An 18,599-nucleotide genomic window follows, 5' to 3' on the forward strand; every position below is an offset into this window, starting at 1 on the left:
TTCAGAGCACGAAGACGTTGGCAACAATATACCTCCGTATCGGACATAATTCATTTATCACTTTAATCATGTTTTTAACCAGAAAGCCTTGCGTACATGTTAGTCTGCAGTTGATGTGTCCCGAGCCTGATATCGCGATATGAAGGTCTATTAATAGCGATACCAGCGGGGTATCAGTAATACCTTGGCTATCGGGTTCCAGTCAGCCATGATTTGCTGATTAGCTGATTAATACCTGTCATAACATACTTTACTTATACGAAATGTTAATTGGTCTATACATGTCATTATATATTCTACATATTGCCAGTGTTCTCGCATCAGTTTTAAAACAGAAACCAATCAATCAATTAAATTCGCATGATAGAGCCGCCGTGCTATGGCCTTCTGCAGTCCGTGATTTAAGTCCAGGACTTTCGTTTGAGTTCTCCTGTATACTCTCGGTTTGAATAATCATTTACTCTTTATCGTTCATCTATTTATCCACATCAGAAACTAATTATCTATTTAATACAATTATGTATTTCAGATTCCGAAGGTCTGACTTTTTTCTTTGCATATGTCCTATCCGAAATTCAGGCAGCTCTATCTTTCACTTTTCTTCAAACTCAAACATATTATATGTGTAAGCCGTGATCTAACTTCCTATTAAATAACAAGACTGTATGAGTCTTATCTCTAAAATCTTCTGTGAGAACGACCCGAAGTTTTAGCAGGATTTAAAACAAGTATTTAGGAATTGGACTACTTCACAATTTCCATATTTATTGTCGTGCTCTCTTAATTACCAAGACAACCTGACTTCTGGTTTGTTTTTAAAAGAATGAGCAAATTTGAATTCTAAGATGAAATAAAAATGCAGCGTTTTTCTTTAATAAATCCACCTTTTCTCACTAAAATTTTATTCACTAACCTCAAAATCTTCAGTCACTTCGTCTTCTAACTTCCAACCTGACCGAAACTTAAATTACACCTGTTCGAATTCCTGGAAATAACATCCAGCTCGATATTCAGACAATTACCAAAATCTAATTTATCGACATCCAGTAGGCACAAATAAGGACGCTGCGTCTTGGAAGCCGTAATAATTATCTTTTCCAGTCCAACAGATTGACTTCCCCTTATAGAGCTTACAACACGCTTCGTCAACTCCTAACAAATCTTCTTGACTTGTGTATCCAGAAAAACGGTTTATCAAAACAGTATCTTAAAATAACTACGATAAGTCATCTTTAAATACAGATAAATTCAACTTTGTATGGTTAGGAACCTATGGCTATTTTCGACATTTAACACATATCCTCCAATCTGAAGCTATTTTCGGATTTAGATGTTACGCTGTTGGATTATGTCCCGTTTCTGAGAGAGAGAGAGAGAGAGAGAGAGAGAGAGAGAGAGAGAGAGAGAGAGAGAGAGAGAGAGAGTTACACAACTGCTCATGGCATAACCATGAAGCCAGTCTAGATCACAATAATAAGACACTCGGCCAGCGTTGTCCGAAAACAAAGCTGGCACCATGGGTAAAAAAAACACCCTAATGTCCCCTTTTAATAAGGCTAATATTAGCATGAAGGAAGAATTCGCGTTTTATCGGCGCTGATAACAGTGGGACTGTCCCAAAAGGGGCGATCACATCATCTGTTTATTGCTTATCGCACTGCACTTCAGTTACTTCTCTCATTCATTCGGCCATCTTGGTTTACTTAGAAGGGAAAAGGAGTCGATTCTAACAAAAGGGAATTCAGGAAATCTTAATATCAATCCTACCCCGAATGCGAAATGGGTTATATGGAAACGGGGCCTCTTCATGAATATGTAACAAAACGCAAAATGTATCTATAATCGAGTCTTTCTGCGCAAAACGTTATTCACCGCATGCTAATAAACACGTTTAGGCCTGCCGTCTTCCAGCCTGGGTTCACCCTCTCTTGACACTAGTCTCTATAAAAAAAAAAGCTTCACAATGAAGGCACCAGGGTACAAAGCTACCAGGGTCCGACCTAAGGGACGATCCGTCAATACCCGGGGGGGTATTATATCACCGTCACTTTTGACAGTTTGGGTACACTATAACATAAGCATCAGCTCCCGGCGATCACGATTAGCTTCGCTGGAGAAACAGTTCCACAGTTATATAAAGCTGCACAAATAAAGCTCTACACAGACCTTTCTCCTTTTCAAATTTGCTTTACTGTTATTGGCTGCGGATATTTACTGTCAGCTCCAAAGCAACAGACCTCAGTGCTGATATATTTAAACCCACGCTCTCAAAAATTATATAAAAATAAGATGACGGCTGAGACTGCAGCCTTCGAACCAAAGGACACTACGTACCATCCTTAAGCTAGGCCCAAGGTATCTTCGCTCTCCAAACTTTCATGGGGCTAGTGAAAGAGAAGCTGGCCCCGGGGTTGGATGACGGTACGTCCAATCGTGGAGTTTATTACTCGGAAAGTAGGAAACTATAAATGTATATATATGTAATGTATATAATTATATATATATATATATATATATATATATATATATATATATATATATATATATAAAATACACAAAACGCCTCCACATTTAAACAATTTATCTACATAAAAATATATAAAAAAATGTGAGCAAAGCAAAATAATAAAACCACGACTAATGATAACGCGTATATTACAACGGTTACTTGAACGACATCAGCAATTCAAGCTGAACTAAGTATGGCTGTCCTTGCAACCGAAATAATACGGACGAGCAGCTGACCTCCAGATGCCTCGGATACATGATCAGGAAGTTGACTGTATTCATGAATTTTAATGAATTAATGTTCGTGTATAAGTGCGCACCGTTTCGTTTACAAGTTGAATTACGCTGAGAAGAATTGCCACTATATATATATGTGTGTGTGTTTGTGTTTGTGTGTGTGTATGTACAGTATGTATAAACGGCTGTGAAATACTTTCTGTTATAACAGAATTCCGTCAAATATAAGGAGCCCATAAAAGCGACAAAATGTGAAAATATAAGGCGCCCATAAAGACGGAAAAATGTGGAAAATAAAGGTTACATTTCAGAGACCAAACTGTCTCTCTCCTCAGGCAAATAGTGGATGAGAAAAATTTACAGGAAAGCGCTATATATATATATATATATATATATATATATATATATATATATATATATATATATATATATATATATATATATATATATATATATATATATACAGTGTTAGAGAGCAACTAGGTGTGTTGAGATATGCACATCAAATCGAATGAGTAAAAAAAGCCATAATAATATAATTGATAAACTGTATTTTTAAGATACAAAAATATACAAAAAAGCTGAAGAGGACCGTTGCGCAAACGGTCGAAAGCTCCCGTGTTTTTATCCCCTTTTTGTATATTTTTGTATCTTAAAAAAAATACAATTTACCAATTATATTATTGTGGCTTTTTTACTCAATATTTTCGATCACAATATAGTGATGCCCCACATCAAATCGAATTCCTGATATGAAATTTAAGGAAAAAAGGTCTGATTTTAATTTAAAAAAAAAGAACATTTATTATTAGACACTAACAAACAACCGAGACAGATTGTACAAGAAAAGTATACGAGTTATCTTACCAGTACATTGATTCTTGTAACGTAATGACGTCACGATGAACCCTGAAATAGCCATAGGAACTCATTAATAAGTATGATGTAATTCACAACCATTATCCAAATAGTAACAACATAAGGTTGTTTGGATGGAGGTATCAAATCTAGGGTCATACCCTAACCATTGTAACCCTTATGGGCACCCTGCTATGAAGATAAATGCGTGTCATGTTTTAAATCATTTTAAAAGTTCAGAAAAACACAAATAATATAAAATACTACTTTAGATATTATTATAAAGTATTATTTGACCGATGAAATGTTCTAAAAACGAAAGCTATGGAGACGTGCGAAATAAATGGAAAACATAAATAAGAGACATTTTACAAGAAACATTCATAACAGCAATTATGAAATTTAAAAAAAAATCAAATTTGAGATATGCAAAAAAAAACCATTAAAACAAATATTCGACCTTTAATATCGCATTCGAACGTATAAAAAAAAAACTCATACCCATATAAACAAATGAATACCGTTATTTTTGTAATGTTATATGTACCAACAGCAACACGATAAGAGGCCAGTCTTGTTCGGCATAACGTGTCCTCCAATATCACTTTACTGGGAATGAAATCGGTCCCCAAAACAACTGTAACGTGAGAGTTCACGATGCAATGTGGCATGGTCGTTTTTCTAATAAGTATTTTACCACCGTAAATTGATTTCAGGGGACGGTGGACAAGTCCTGGTTGATGTGAGGGTACTTCATTAAACGCCCCCCCCCAAAAAAAAAAAAAACTCTTCTTGATTGAGTGGTTGGACAGCAAGATAAAGATCTATAGGAAATCAAGGAGGTAAAGTACAAGGATCTCAAAGCGGAATGATGAGAACACTACAGTTGCACTAAAAAAGTAATAGTCAGAGAGGTTGGACAGCGAGATGAATTATATATAGGAAATCAAGGAGATGAAGTACAATGATCTAAAAGTGGAATTATGAGAACACTCTACAGCTGCACTAAAAAAGTAATAGTCAGAGAGGTTGGACAGCAAGACTGAAGATACGGAGTAAGAATGGAGGTCAAATAAAGAGCTAGTGGCTGCAGCTTGTGGCCATAGGAATGCAGCGAACGCCCTTTCGTAATGTCTACAGTGCACCCTGTGAGGTGCACTGACGGCACTATAACCATCTAAAGGGGAAAAGATACTTTTTATTTTCATATTTTATATTTCATCATTTAGCAAAGATCACTGAGAAGCCATGAGAAATTTTACAAAATAAACCCTTGAGGAGTTTCTTGGATAAAGAATAATTCAGTCTATCTTTAGTCCACAATGATTACCATTAAATACAAGGATAATACTCACTAACACATTCATTTTCTACATAATGGGGAGTCGTGGATGAACTCCAAGTGCAGGAAACTTCCACAGCCTCTGCGCCGCTTTGTACACCTTTCAAGTCATCCCGGCAGCAATTTTTGGACCCCTAACAAAAAATGCACCATTCTAGTTGATCCTATATGCCCTTTTTTCTTCGAACTCGTTAATATAAAAGAAAATCTACTGATATTTCGTGTCATTTAGATGGTTAGAGAAGCAATATCTTCTAAGCTTTGCGGCAAGATTCCAAGGTGTATCAAGACAAATTCCTAGGTGACTATCCTGTGAGACTATCGACAACAACATCAGCAGTAACAATCTTGGAAATTCTAAGTTATTCTTGAAATACCGGGATAAGTCAACTCTACATTCCAAAAATTCCTTTTCATTCACTCAGATCCCCATCAGACATCAACCAGAGTGCCAAGCACTTCCCAAAGTACTTGCGTCCTTGTGATAAACTGGTGAACAAATCAAGAAAGAATTTGCAGTTACGTCAGTCCCGACAGTATCTTTACAGTGCGAAGAAGTATGAATGAAATGCGGTAAAGATTCAAATGAATGGGATTCTCTGGGAAATAACTGTATTAAGAAAACACTCCATTCCTTTACATACCTCTCGTGGAAGAGATTATGCATCATCGCAATGAATTGCCAATGGAATTTTTCCAGGATTACATTGCCTGTTCAGGAATGTAATCTGAAGCAGAAAAACAGTATTTCTTATCACTTCTAATTATAACTTTCGCCGCTCGGCCATGATTTAAACACCTCACGTGGTGATCCTTAAAAAAAGGAATAACAACTAACTATAAAGAAGTTAATATGATGATGGAAGAGATACAATTCAGAGCATCATATGATTAAGCCAAAAACCATACTTCAGACCTATAACAACAGAACACAGCAGAAATCATCTTACACGTGAGCCGAGTCTTTGGGGGCATCTCAAGTCACGACCACTTGAAGTTTGAGGAGGTCCCTGAGTCTTATCCTTTTACTTGGGGAGGGGAGGGAAGGGGAGGAAGAGTTCGGATGACCCTAATCACTATTAAAAGGAAATTGGCTATCTTATCTCTTTGAAGATTCCCTGTTTTCTCTTGAAGTGGAACCTAGAAATCCGTCACGTGAGATGACAGAATATACAGTTTTGAGACTGAATTGTACTGAAGAGGAGACGTGATGTCTCGACAATGTCTGTGAATTATACTCGGGTGTTTGAACCTGTGTTTTACTGTACTCATTGCAGTTTGTTACTGAGCTTCTTACATGCTGACAGTATTTATATAAGAGCTAATTAACAAGAATACCTTTGAGATTTTTAACAGCTAATACCTACAACACACCAATGAATAAACTAACAGCACATAACTGTGCAATCACTGACAGAGTATTGAGGTCACTGAAAAATAAACGGAGACCTATGAGCTTATCAGACATATCTGTCAGGTCATTGACAAGGTATACCTACAAGTGGGTTGACTAAGCACATGTGTAGATTAGCTGGCAAGTTTAACTGGAAGTCAACTGACAAAATAATGACACCAGTTAACTCAATGACAGTGTTATCCTCGTCAGTACATTTAGCCACCCTTAGTAACTCACTGAGAGATACCGGTGTTTCCAGTGAAATAAAAATTGCACAAGAGAATTAAAATGACATATGAATCACCAAGGGGGCTTACCAAGTACAGCAGATCACATGAGAGAGAGTGCATCTTAGTAACGACCTATCTATAAATGGCATAAGTTGAAAGGTTAAGGCTTACCAAGATCATGGTGAACTCTCGCTGTTGCTAGCCTTGATCTCTTATCGCAAGGGTTAATTTGTTCTTTATTCATCGCAGTCCCCGGTCAATAATTTTACATACATACATACATACATACATACATACATACACACACACACACACACACACACACACATATATATATATATATATATATATATATATATATATATATATATATATATATATATATATATACTCGTATATATATATACATATATATATACATATATGTGTCTATTATATATACACAATATATATATTTATATATATACATTTGTATATATTTTTTCGAGAAAATGGCATTTGCTTCTCCAGTACAGACGATGTCCATGGACATTTGTTCTTCTCTCGCAGATTATTATAATCCTTAATTATGCTTTAGTCTTTTCTTCTTTTCCCTTAGGCTAACCCCAAATAAAGGCCCTGCTTTGTCCGCTCCTTTGGTCCTCATTTAAAAAATAAATAAATCTCCCATTTGTGCCTTCTATTTGGCTACAATACTGAATCAAAGGGATGGATTCCAGGGAAATTAGATTGATGGCAGAATAAAAACATTCATTTCATAATCCTTAGGAAGGCCTTGTGGTTCTTAAACCCAACCTCGACCTGTAATACAGGTTACAGTATTGATTATCTGCTATCAGTGACAACCCACCTGTCTTTTAGAGCAATGCTTAGGCCTTAAGCAGGTACCGGTTATCCATTTCATTTCCTTAAATACTGTTCTATCTTATCGGAGAATTGGTTATTTCTCTTCAAACTCACGTCCGGATCTTGTTCCGATATTCGTTATCGCTCAACGCTAACAGCATTCCCACGTAAAGCGTGCCTTTGTCTACAGAAAACCAAACGCTATATTTACAGGTTTACAGTGAAGTCTCCTGCCTGATAAATTGACAACATATATAAAAAAATGGAAATTTGCCTTTTTCAAAGAGAAATGGCATGACAAAACATCCTTCCAAATGCTTCATTATAATCTGGCCACTTGCCCTATCCACATTTACACAGTGATAACACAAACAGATATACACAAAATCACTGTATCAACGTGAATTAATAATTTTAACTAAGTTTTGCTTTATCGACACGTCAGCGCTTATCTATTGCCACACCCATTCCACTGCTTGATGTCAGATAAGGAGTTTGAAATACAAGGACTGAGTGCATGTCATTTTTTTTTTTTAGTTAACGACTTAGAGGACAGAACCAGAAAGTGTCAGCCTCACTTTCCTAAATTTAAGACAAACATGGGATGAAACTGCTGGCCTCATGGGCCCTTCCATACAGGTATTAACAAGGGGGTATTGTATTATGCCGACGATGTTCTGAGGCTATCACTAATTACTGCTTTAAATATGTACTCCTGTTGGTTGTATACCGTACATGCCAAATATGTATACTGCAAAGCATGAAAAAGGTTTTATATTTTTCATGTAAACATTTAAATAAAACATAATTACCATATTCAGTCTCACAAAATGTCTACAAAATTAACTGTACATTCTTCTTCTTTTAACGTGCCTTTTTCCCTTTTTTTTTTTTTTTTGTATGGGGTAAGCACGATGCCTTCTTTTGAAGGACTTTGATTTGAAGTCCGAACCTGCTGCTCTACCGACTTGGTCATCGAGACTCCACAAAATTAACTGTACATACGAGGCAAAATGTCTTGGAATACAGACGTAGTCCTGAGAAGCCACAGGATATTTTGCAGACCTTAAAACTCGTCCAACAGTTTTCAGAAAAGCAAGTTTTCTGAGAACATCACCAAGGCAATAAATATACCCTTACCAACCCTCGACCAACTTCTCTTTAAGAACACTTCGACTGATCTTAAGATTCAAAAAAAAGACTCCGCCATGGTTCTTACAAAAGTAGATGACCCTGACACTTTCCCGGAGGAAGACGTGGTCGTGAAATACTGAACGCCCCCGATGCTACACCCTATTAAGTAAGAAGGTCTAAGTCACATGGTTACTGACATCGGTGACATAAAGTGCTCACTAGTGCACGGACATACTATCTTAACTTCATGAATGAATGACAAGTCTATCTTTGTACTAAGTTTGTGGGAGTTGAGTTGACAAGGTAAGAGTGACAAGCACACTGACAAACCGGGTATACAGGTGACTAATAATGACCTGGCACTAAAAACCGTCGTGTTATTCAGTACCACAATACGAACAGCGCAATTACTATCGAAAATTAATATTAAAAAATAGATTACTATTTAAAAACAGACCATTACATTTTCTACAACTAAATATCGTAAAACATTCGGATATCTTTAATATATTCAAGGGACTGATAAGTAAACAATTAAACAAAATATGCTCTCTGACACACATTTCAAACTTAAACAAGTAAAAAATGCGCAAAAGTTTCTTCGGCGCAATCGAGTTTTCTGTACAGCGTATAATGCTGTATGAAACTCTCAGCCGCAGCCCATGAAACCTTCTTCCACGGCATGGTGGTGGTCTGTCCTATAGCGTTGCCAGACGCACGATCATGGCTAACTTTAACCTTGAATAAAATAAAAACCACTGAGGCTAGAGGGCTGCAATTTGGTATGTTTGATGACTGGAGGGTGAATGATCAACATACCAATTTGCAGCCCTCTAGCCTCAGTAGTTTTTAAGATCTGAGGGCGGACAGAAAGAGTGCGGATGGACAGCCAAAGACATCTCAATAGTTTCCTTTTACAGAAAACCAAAAGCAGGGCGTGTTAATTAAAACTCTAACCTTTACTCTTTCAATTCCTTGACAGATCTTCAAAGTGGTCGTGCAGAATGATATGAAATGTTGGTTTATCCTGAGACGATACAAGGAATTCCTCAGACTACAAGAGACCGTCCAACAGAAGGTAGGAGTTTAATATATCTGAATTCTGAGACTTTGCTTTTACTGGGTACATTACTTACTGTATATTATATTATATTCACTTTTCGTGGAACAGGCTACGTGTGGCTCTTGTCAAACTTAGGCTTCGGGGAAACATAGTTAAACCTGATCCTGAGAGAGGTGATAATACAAACACTCTCCCACACACACACACATATATATATATATATATATATATATATATATATATATATATATATATATATATATATATATATATATGTATATATAACCAAGGGACACGAAATTACTTAATTCAGAGCTCAAATATAATTAACATTACGGGGCGTAGAGCAGTTCATGATCATGGAACAAATTTATTCTACATGAATATTTAATTTTCCGTCATTGTTTTATCATCAGGTCCGTTTCCCAACAATCAAAGGTTCCGTTTATTATTTCAACATGAATCACTTTAATATCAATTTTTTTTTTTAATCTAAATTCAACATTTTTTTTAAATTAATATCGGTTTGTTTTTTTCCCCAGGATCGTTCTCTAGCAGTAAAACTCCCGGATGGAGAGACAGTCGAGAGAGAGAAAGTGGATACCTTCATCCAGGCAATAATGGTGGATCCCAGAATTGTCACCTTGTGAGTTTTAAACCTCTCTCCTTAACGTCAGTCATGTTTGATACATGTTTATCTTCACAGTAATGATGGTAGTTCGTAATCAGTGCCTTCTGGACAATGCCATCAATTTTTGGCAGTGTGAATTCCACTTATTTCTCAATGCCAGCCTCTTGCTACAAAGAATCTCACCGGTTTGTTGAAATTGCAAAAATCTATTATTCCCACCAATGTTCACACAATTTATTTCTTTTAGATCAGTATTTTTATACTAAGAATTATGGTGATTTTTCTGTAGCCATCGTTTGATCAGTTTTACGAAAGTAGTTTCATTACTTTGTTTTATGAAACCAGCTTTGGAAATACGCTTCTTTCTAATAAAAGATTCTTTAAAACACGAATTCTGTAAGAATCCCAAAACCAAACTTCAAAAAGAACAGAAATTTCAGAAATATTTCAATACCAGGCCCTAAAAACCACAGGGGCCACCAATCTTACAACTGAAACCGCTCTTAGAATTCCATTAACATCAAAGCAACAATTCCACAATAGTCAGCAAAATTTAATCTGGTAGTTACCGATTCAAAAATACAATAAAATTTCCAGCAACTTCAATGAATGTCCGTAAATTTCCTTTCATTAAAAAAAACATATAAAGTAACTCTTTCTCTCTCTCTCTCCTGATCAGACCGGAAGTAAGGGAGTTCCTGCAGCTAGACAAATTCCGATCCTCCTCCGGAAGTAGCAGCGACTCCGGAGGTTCCCCAGCCAACACTCCCATCATCCTCGACCCGAAACTACTCATGCCGCCTGGTGCGCCAATTCCAGCAAGGTAAGAAATTCAGAGGGGCTTCACGTTGGCGGAAGGCTTCTTCTCTAGCTACAACCTCAAAGCAATGTGTAATAGTCATATTTCTGTATACACGAAGGTTCAAGGTAATATTACAGCCAATTATCACGGTAAAATTCGTAGCGATAAGCAGCACAAATAATACCACTTTTATGTGTAAAGTAATCGTATTCCTGTACACAAGAAGCTTCTGGGTAACAGTAACTCCCAATTACCACGGTATCACGCACTGTACGATCCGTAGCAATAAGCAGCACAAATAATACCACTTTCACAAGAACCTCACACCACTTTGAGCCATTATGTTCAGGGACACTGCAGAGACGTCCATCTACAGACACAAACAAATACCTCAAGACAGTAACAAAAATACAGTAAAATGCATAGGCTACAGACAGAAAGCCTAACAGTAAGCTGTTTCAGCAAACTTCAGGCCATTAACCTCAATAAAATCTGCCCAGCAAAATAGTGAGGTTTCAGTTAAACCACTTTTTTCACCGCACTGTAACCCCCTGCTAATTCTTCTTCTGCCTTCCTCTCACAGAAAGCCTATTCCAACTGCAGGAACCACTAAAGACAACGACGACGACTCTTCCTTCAGTGAGAAGGGAACCCTCCAATCTCAGTCGAGTATCGACCTCGGATGCGCCGAGAAGAAATCGTAAGTTCGAAACCGAAATGAATAAGATAAAAATCAGTAAAGAAAAAGTAGTCGCAGTAGTCTTCAATGTTTTCACATACCGCAAATCAATGCAGGTTCATCCAAAAGCTAGCTATGAGAGGTTAGGCATTCATCTCACCTCTTTGGTTTGACAATCTTGATGACCGCTGCATAAACTATATGGATTACGCAATATTCAAATTCGTGTCAGGAATTTGAAAGATGCTCAGAAATTTTACGTGCGTTGTCCCACTGATTTTCCTCTGATCTCGCCGCTTTCAGACTGACACCAGCCGATTTCGAATTTTTGTCGGTTGTCGGCAAAGGGAGTTTCGGCAAGGTGATGGTCGCCAGATACCGGGAGGACAACAAAATCTACGCTGTCAAGGTAACTCTCTCTCTCTCTCTCTCTCTCTCTCTCTCTCTGAAAATGACTCTCAGAGGACACTTTCTATACGATTAATCAGAATCAATTCCAATTTACTATGAGAAAACAATAAGCGAAGTCATAAAATATGTTTAAAAAAAAATCACCAATCTATTATACATTTCCCTTTGCATTCAAAATATGAATTCAATCCTTATCAAGCAGACTTCAAGCAAAACAGAAAACCTACAGCAGACGACAGTAATAAACAGAGAGTTTAGTTATGGCAACAACCTCCACTAGCATGAGACGGCAATTGTGAACATATCTAACAAGAGTTAATCAGTCCTAATGCAGAGTACAATCCTACTAACATGTGACCTCCCATTTGACCTCAGGTCCTGAACAAACGGATGATCGTCCGGCGAAACGAGACTGCCCACGTGCTGAGCGAACGCTCAGTGCTCATCAAGATGCTCAACCACCCTTACCTGGTTCAATTACACTTCGCTTTCACGACTTCCCAAAAGATCTTCTTCGTCATGGACTACGTCAACGGGGGAGAGGTGAGATTCCAAAATGTCTGGATAGAGCCCTTTATCATTGTGTGGTTTTAAGAGACCACTTTGTCACATTGCTACGCCCTCGTAGGGCCAGCTTGAGAGATTTGTATTTTGAGAATTGAAATAGTGCTAAGGCAAGATTAGAGAAGTTGGACAGCCTAGCGAGGAGAGACGCAAGAGAACGTATAAAAAAGTAACCTGCAAGAAAGCAATGCAGAGGGGAGCCAAAGAAACCTTTAGTAGCATCATAAGTATAGATGGAAGGGCACAACTCCCAAGTTTAGAGTTGCTTAAAATACAATTATAAGTTTAGAACTGCTTAAAATACAATTATAAGTTTAGAATTGCTTAAAATATAATTATAAGTTTAGAGTTGCTTAAAATATAATTATCAGAATTGCTTAAACTATAAGTTTAGAACTGCTTAAAATAAAATGATAATAAACCCGAGAGCTCCTTCTGTGCGTACACGTGTTTGTGTGTATCAAGTACACGTTCAAGAAGAAATACACAAGCACACACAAAGGTGTAACCCTCCCGTTTCTCAGATAGCATTTTAAGGTGCGGTTGCTACCCCTTATCTTTCTAAATCCTGGCTGTAACCCACTAAAGTCCACTAACTACCACAACTTAATTCACTAAATGGGCCATCAGAAGCAGATGGAATCCAAAAAGAACCTGTCAATATCACTCCTCTCTCACCCGGAATTCGAACTCAGGTTATCTCCCTAATAAGGAGACCCAGTAAACTCAAAATTTTTTCTTTAAGAAATCTAATTGAATCCATTTTCTTTTTGTCTTTGCAGCTCTTCTTCCACTTGCAGAGAGAGCGCATCTTCGCCGAACCCAGAGCGAGATTTTATGCCGCAGAGATCTGCTGCGCCCTTACTTACATGCACAGCAAGGTAATTATTTACCATCATCACTACTACTGGTACTACTACTACCGCTGCTGCTATAAAATGATAATAGTAATGAGTTGTCATTATCATTATTATTACTGAACCTTCTGTTGTTATGTGCAGTAATATTTTTTATCAATAATTTTGCTACCCCACTCTTCAATATAGATGCTTCATTGTCAGAATATCAATGACAATGAGTCAAAGGAAATGAAAAATGACTGACATCACAATTCATATCATTCCGCTCATTCCTGACTCACATTCATGTTTCAATTGCATTTAACGTCTTGGTGGTCATTCTAACGACTCATGAGACAATTTTGTTTCAGCGATCACGTCTTTCCACTTATTTTTGCTTAGCTTATATTTTTGCTTACACTTAAAAGGAAGGTGTTCCACTTATCCCTACGGCTCACACTCACGGCTTTCGTTTCTCTTTTTCCCAGGGAATCGTTTACCGAGACCTGAAGCCCGAGAACATACTACTGGACACCGAAGGCCACATAGTTCTGACGGACTTCGGCCTGTGCAAGGAAGGGCTGCAGACCAACGCCTCCAAGACGGGCACCTTCTGCGGGACGCCCGAATACCTGGCGCCCGAAATTCTGAAGAAACAGGTGAGAAAGGGAGGACACGAAGGAAGGACTCGGAGCCTCTTCAAGTTTTCTTTGTTTGTGGTTTTTATATTTTAAATGCCAGGGCCACTGAACGGACAGTTTACTGTTATTACCTCGTGTTTTCGGTTTCGTTGAAAACTTGAGTAATTAGACTTTTAGGAAAGAGCAGATTACTAAGATTCCTTCACCCCAAAGGGCAATATTCCTATCTCTTACAAATTATAATTATTTGACGCAAGTAACAAAAAATAAAAAAAGCCATTCTTTTAGTCATTTTTTGTTGGAATCCTCGTATAACTTTTCGAGGAATCCTGGTAACAAACTCACCAACATTTTCAGAGGTAAAAATGGAGGAGGAAAGGAAGTGTATATGTTCAATAAGCCATTTTAAAAGATACAGTAACTTTTTGACGTTACTAATTCTAACTCCTTTACAAAATAAAAACTCCCTCCATACTGTCTCAAAAAAAAGCTTTGTTCACTATAAAACACACAGTACCTTTAGGACATCACTAATTCTACCCCCTTTACAAGCTAAAAAAGGGCACCATAATATATCAAAGAAAACAGCTTTATTCACCAAGCTACTACTTCCCATTAAAAGGGAAAAAATCGCGACCAAAAAAAACAGAACAAAATCAAGTGAAAAGAAGTGAACATTTCCCTTTCCTTTCGCCTCTCCAAACAGCCCTACTCAAGATCGGTGGACTGGTGGACGCTCGGCGCCGTTCTCTACGAGATGCTGTACGGTCTCCCTCCCTTCTACTCGAGGGACACCCCCGCCATGTACGACGCCATCTTGAACAAGCCCCTGAAACTGAAGCACACGGTGTCTAACAAGGCCCGAGACTTGTTACAAGGGGTAAGAATGATTCTTTTTAAGTTTTTTTACGACAGGACCTCCACTTCAATTAAGAATTCAATTCTTGTATTTTAATAATTTATTTACATTTTTTAAAATCTATTTTGACTCGTGATCTATTCTTTCTGTATTTCGCATTACCTTCTGTTACGTCTTTCTAGTGGACACCATAATATTCTTTGGAAGCTTGAATTTCAAGTCACTGGCCACTGCGAGCTTGTTCCGTATGAATGGGGCTCATCTTATGAATAATAATAATAATAATAATAATAACAATAATAATAATAATAATAATAATAATAATAATAATAATAATAATAATGATAATCAAGAAAGTACCACTCATTGATGTCGCAATACCATGGGACACCAGAGTAGATGAGAAAGAAAGAAAAAAAATTATAAGTATCAAGCCTGAAAATCGAAATAAGAAAGATATGGAATATGCCAGTGGAAACTGTGTCCATAATCATAGGGACACTGAGCACGATTCCAAGATCCCTGAAAAGGAATCTGGAAAAACTAGATGCCGAAGTAGTTCCAGGACTCATGCAGAAAAGTGTGCTACTAGAAACAGCGCACATAGTGAGAAAAGTGATGGACTCCTAAGGAGGCAGGACGCAACCCGGAACGCCCTCCACACTATAAAAACCACCCAGTCGAATAGGATGGCTGTGACAGACCAATAATAATAATAATAATAATAATAATAATAATAATAATAATAATAATAATACTGCGAGGTTTTTATTCATAAAATTTTGCATCGAAAGAGTCCTAACTACAAGTTACCTGATGATTACAGGAACGGCTAGAACGCAATCTATTAAACATTATACCTTGGTGGCAAAACCAGAAAAGATTTACCACACTTTCCTTGTCGTCATGCTGAACTGACATGATCGGTATTAACTGGCACTAAATATAGCCACACCCTCATCAGATCACCTTCCCTTGCGCCTTATCGACGAGATAATCTGCTTTTTACAATTCAGGACTCTAACCGCTCTTTGGAGCACAGCATACTGTCATGGCGGAAAATGCACTTAAAAAGATAAGGACGCGTTTAATTTGGCTCTATCGTAAATGTATGATATCGACAAATAAATGTATGACTCAGATGAAATAAACTTTTTTCCTTCATAGTGAAATAATGATTTAGGCTCTATTCGGCCTTCTGGCAAATGAGAGTTTGAATTCGCAGCAGAATTTCATTAATAATTTTTTTCTGGATGAACAAGAAATCGCTGAAGCAATTACATTACATTACACAGTAGTGAATATGATCTACAGACTTACACACACATATATATATACATATATACCAACACAAGTATAAAACCATTCGTTGGATCTGACATGAAACCAGTGGTCGTAGACTAAGCTGGTCTGTAAAAACCTGAAGCCTAGTCCTTTTAGACTTATGGAAAAAAATTCCTCATTGCAGCTCCTACAGAAGGAACCACGCCATCGCCTGGGATCTGGAATCAGAGACGGAGAAGACGTCAAAAGCCACGAATTCTTCAAGGCCATCGACTGGAACCTTGTAAACAAGAGGGGAATCACGCCACCCTTCACTCCAACAGTAGTAAGTAACAATGAAAGAAAGTTATTTCGACACAAATAGATGCTGATGCAAATGTCAGCTTAACAAACAATAACAGAGCAAAATAAAAAAAATATATGTATATTTACTTTCCGTACTCGCCACTGATCCAGGCTGAAATAGCATTAGGCGAAACGTACGGTGTTCCTGCGTTCATTCATTTCTCACTGACCCATACCCTTACACAATCCAGTCATTACTGCAACACGACATTCATTGTGTACATATTCCTATAAAGCAAGTCAAGATGCTACTAAGTAGACTAGCGAGCTCCAACAAAACAGAATGATCATGTCTGAAAAGGAAAACGACATGAGCAGACCACACGATCGGGAAGTTAAATGAAAATGTTTTTCTTTGCAGAACGGTGAAGCGGACACCCGAAACGTTGACCCGATGTTTACGAAGGAGGCCATCTTCGGACAATCCCCAGCTTCGTCCCAGGGGCTGTCTGCGTCCGTCCAGGCCGTCGATCACGTGTTCCAGGGCTTCAGCTACGCCCCTCCCATCGAAATGGAAGGCTACTGAAAACAGTGCAGTGTAGAACCACTTATTTTCTGTCTGTCTATCCAGGCAGCTATCTGGAACCCATCCAGAATTCTTGGGCTTCCAATATGTCCCGTACAGAAGTGGAAGGCTACCAAGAATTGCCGACGGCGTAAAGAGGTCACGCAATTGCAATGCGGACTAGTTTTCATTTTAAAAGGGCTTCTGATAGAAGCCATGGCGTACCATGATGGTATCCTACCCACGGAAGATGCAACATTTTCGGACGTTGGTTCCTTCTAGGAAGAGACTAAGATTAAAAATTAAATGGATTCTCTCTCTCTCTCTCTCTCTCTCTCTCTCTCTCTCTCTCTCTCTCTCTCTCTCTCTCTCTCTCTCTCTCTCTCTCGAAGATCCTAAACATCACAAAAACTAAACCATAGTCGCCATGGCTCAATAACGCACCGTAATTCAGAACTAATGGACCAAGAGGGATAGCATTTAGTCTTCCAAAGGTGTGTTCTCTGTGTCACTATTTTAGTCGTTAAAGCAGACACCGAGACGAGCAAAGTCTCACCTTCGGCGTCTACGAAAAGCCCAGAGACTTATGAAACACGGAGAAAGGCAGACTCCCATCTCGTGCTGGAAGAAATCAGGGACTGATAAAACCTATGGCCTCTCGAGTCTTCAACTACGACACAACCCCTGTGAGAATAACTGCCTTACTTATTGGTGCCATACACATCGACCATTCTTTGCTTTCCAGTGTTGAATAAGCAAACAATTTGTTGACAGTTTTGCAAAAATTTAGATCACTGTCGCTAGAAAACTTAAACTGCCTTCAACTACAAAAATGAAAGCAATCACTATCATACTCTGTCACTATAATCATTCAATGGAAACCCATAAACAAACTCACTGTCATCATCATTATCATCGTCATCTTGTACATAAGAGCATTCCTCATGAGCATCCGTCATGCCAAGTGCTTCTGGTACATAAAGGATAAAAAAAAGTCACCATACCTAAAAATGCCACACATCACTTGGTTAACCATAAAAATCACTTCTCGCCACATCATATCACATAAATCAACCTGAGACTGAAACATAAATATTTATTTTGTATTACTCTTGTAGGTCCTAAGATACTGTAAAAAGATAAAAATGCTGATCTGTTATAAGAAACAGAGGTATTTTTGTTCCTGTGATATTAGATGTCTTAGTCTGCTACTACTGAGGTTGTGCCTACGGCTGTATACTTAAATATTCTCTTTTTATTTATGTAAAAGTTGTGTACATTGGTAGATATAAAGCTGTACACGTAAGGATGATGTCACTCTTAAATAAAATTGATGGATATCAAAAGCTGTTATTACCCTCTGCTGCGACTAAGTTAAAAGTATACCTTGGTTTTACCAGACCACTGAGCTGATTAACAGCTCTC

General features: G+C 37.8%; 1 protein-coding gene across 1 annotated transcript in view; it reads left to right on the forward strand.

Moving 5' to 3' along the window:
• Positions 1–18,520, forward strand: part of LOC136832537 (serine/threonine-protein kinase Sgk2-like) — a 33,550-nt gene extending 15,030 nt beyond the window's left edge. The window contains exons 3-13 of the mRNA XM_067093516.1: positions 9,534–9,629; positions 10,157–10,260; positions 10,925–11,068; positions 11,631–11,747; positions 12,030–12,135; positions 12,513–12,680; positions 13,484–13,582; positions 14,029–14,199; positions 14,888–15,061; positions 16,509–16,649; positions 17,031–18,520. Coding sequence (XP_066949617.1) covers positions 9,534–9,629; positions 10,157–10,260; positions 10,925–11,068; positions 11,631–11,747; positions 12,030–12,135; positions 12,513–12,680; positions 13,484–13,582; positions 14,029–14,199; positions 14,888–15,061; positions 16,509–16,649; positions 17,031–17,195 — 1,485 coding nt within the window. The 3' untranslated portion in view covers positions 17,196–18,520. The remainder of the gene's footprint in view (positions 1–9,533; positions 9,630–10,156; positions 10,261–10,924; positions 11,069–11,630; positions 11,748–12,029; positions 12,136–12,512; positions 12,681–13,483; positions 13,583–14,028; positions 14,200–14,887; positions 15,062–16,508; positions 16,650–17,030) is intronic.
• The last annotated feature ends 79 nt before the right edge of the window (positions 18,521–18,599 follow it).

Source organism: Macrobrachium rosenbergii, chromosome 50, assembly GCF_040412425.1.
Source record: "Macrobrachium rosenbergii isolate ZJJX-2024 chromosome 50, ASM4041242v1, whole genome shotgun sequence".
NCBI lineage: Eukaryota > Metazoa > Arthropoda > Malacostraca > Decapoda > Palaemonidae > Macrobrachium > Macrobrachium rosenbergii.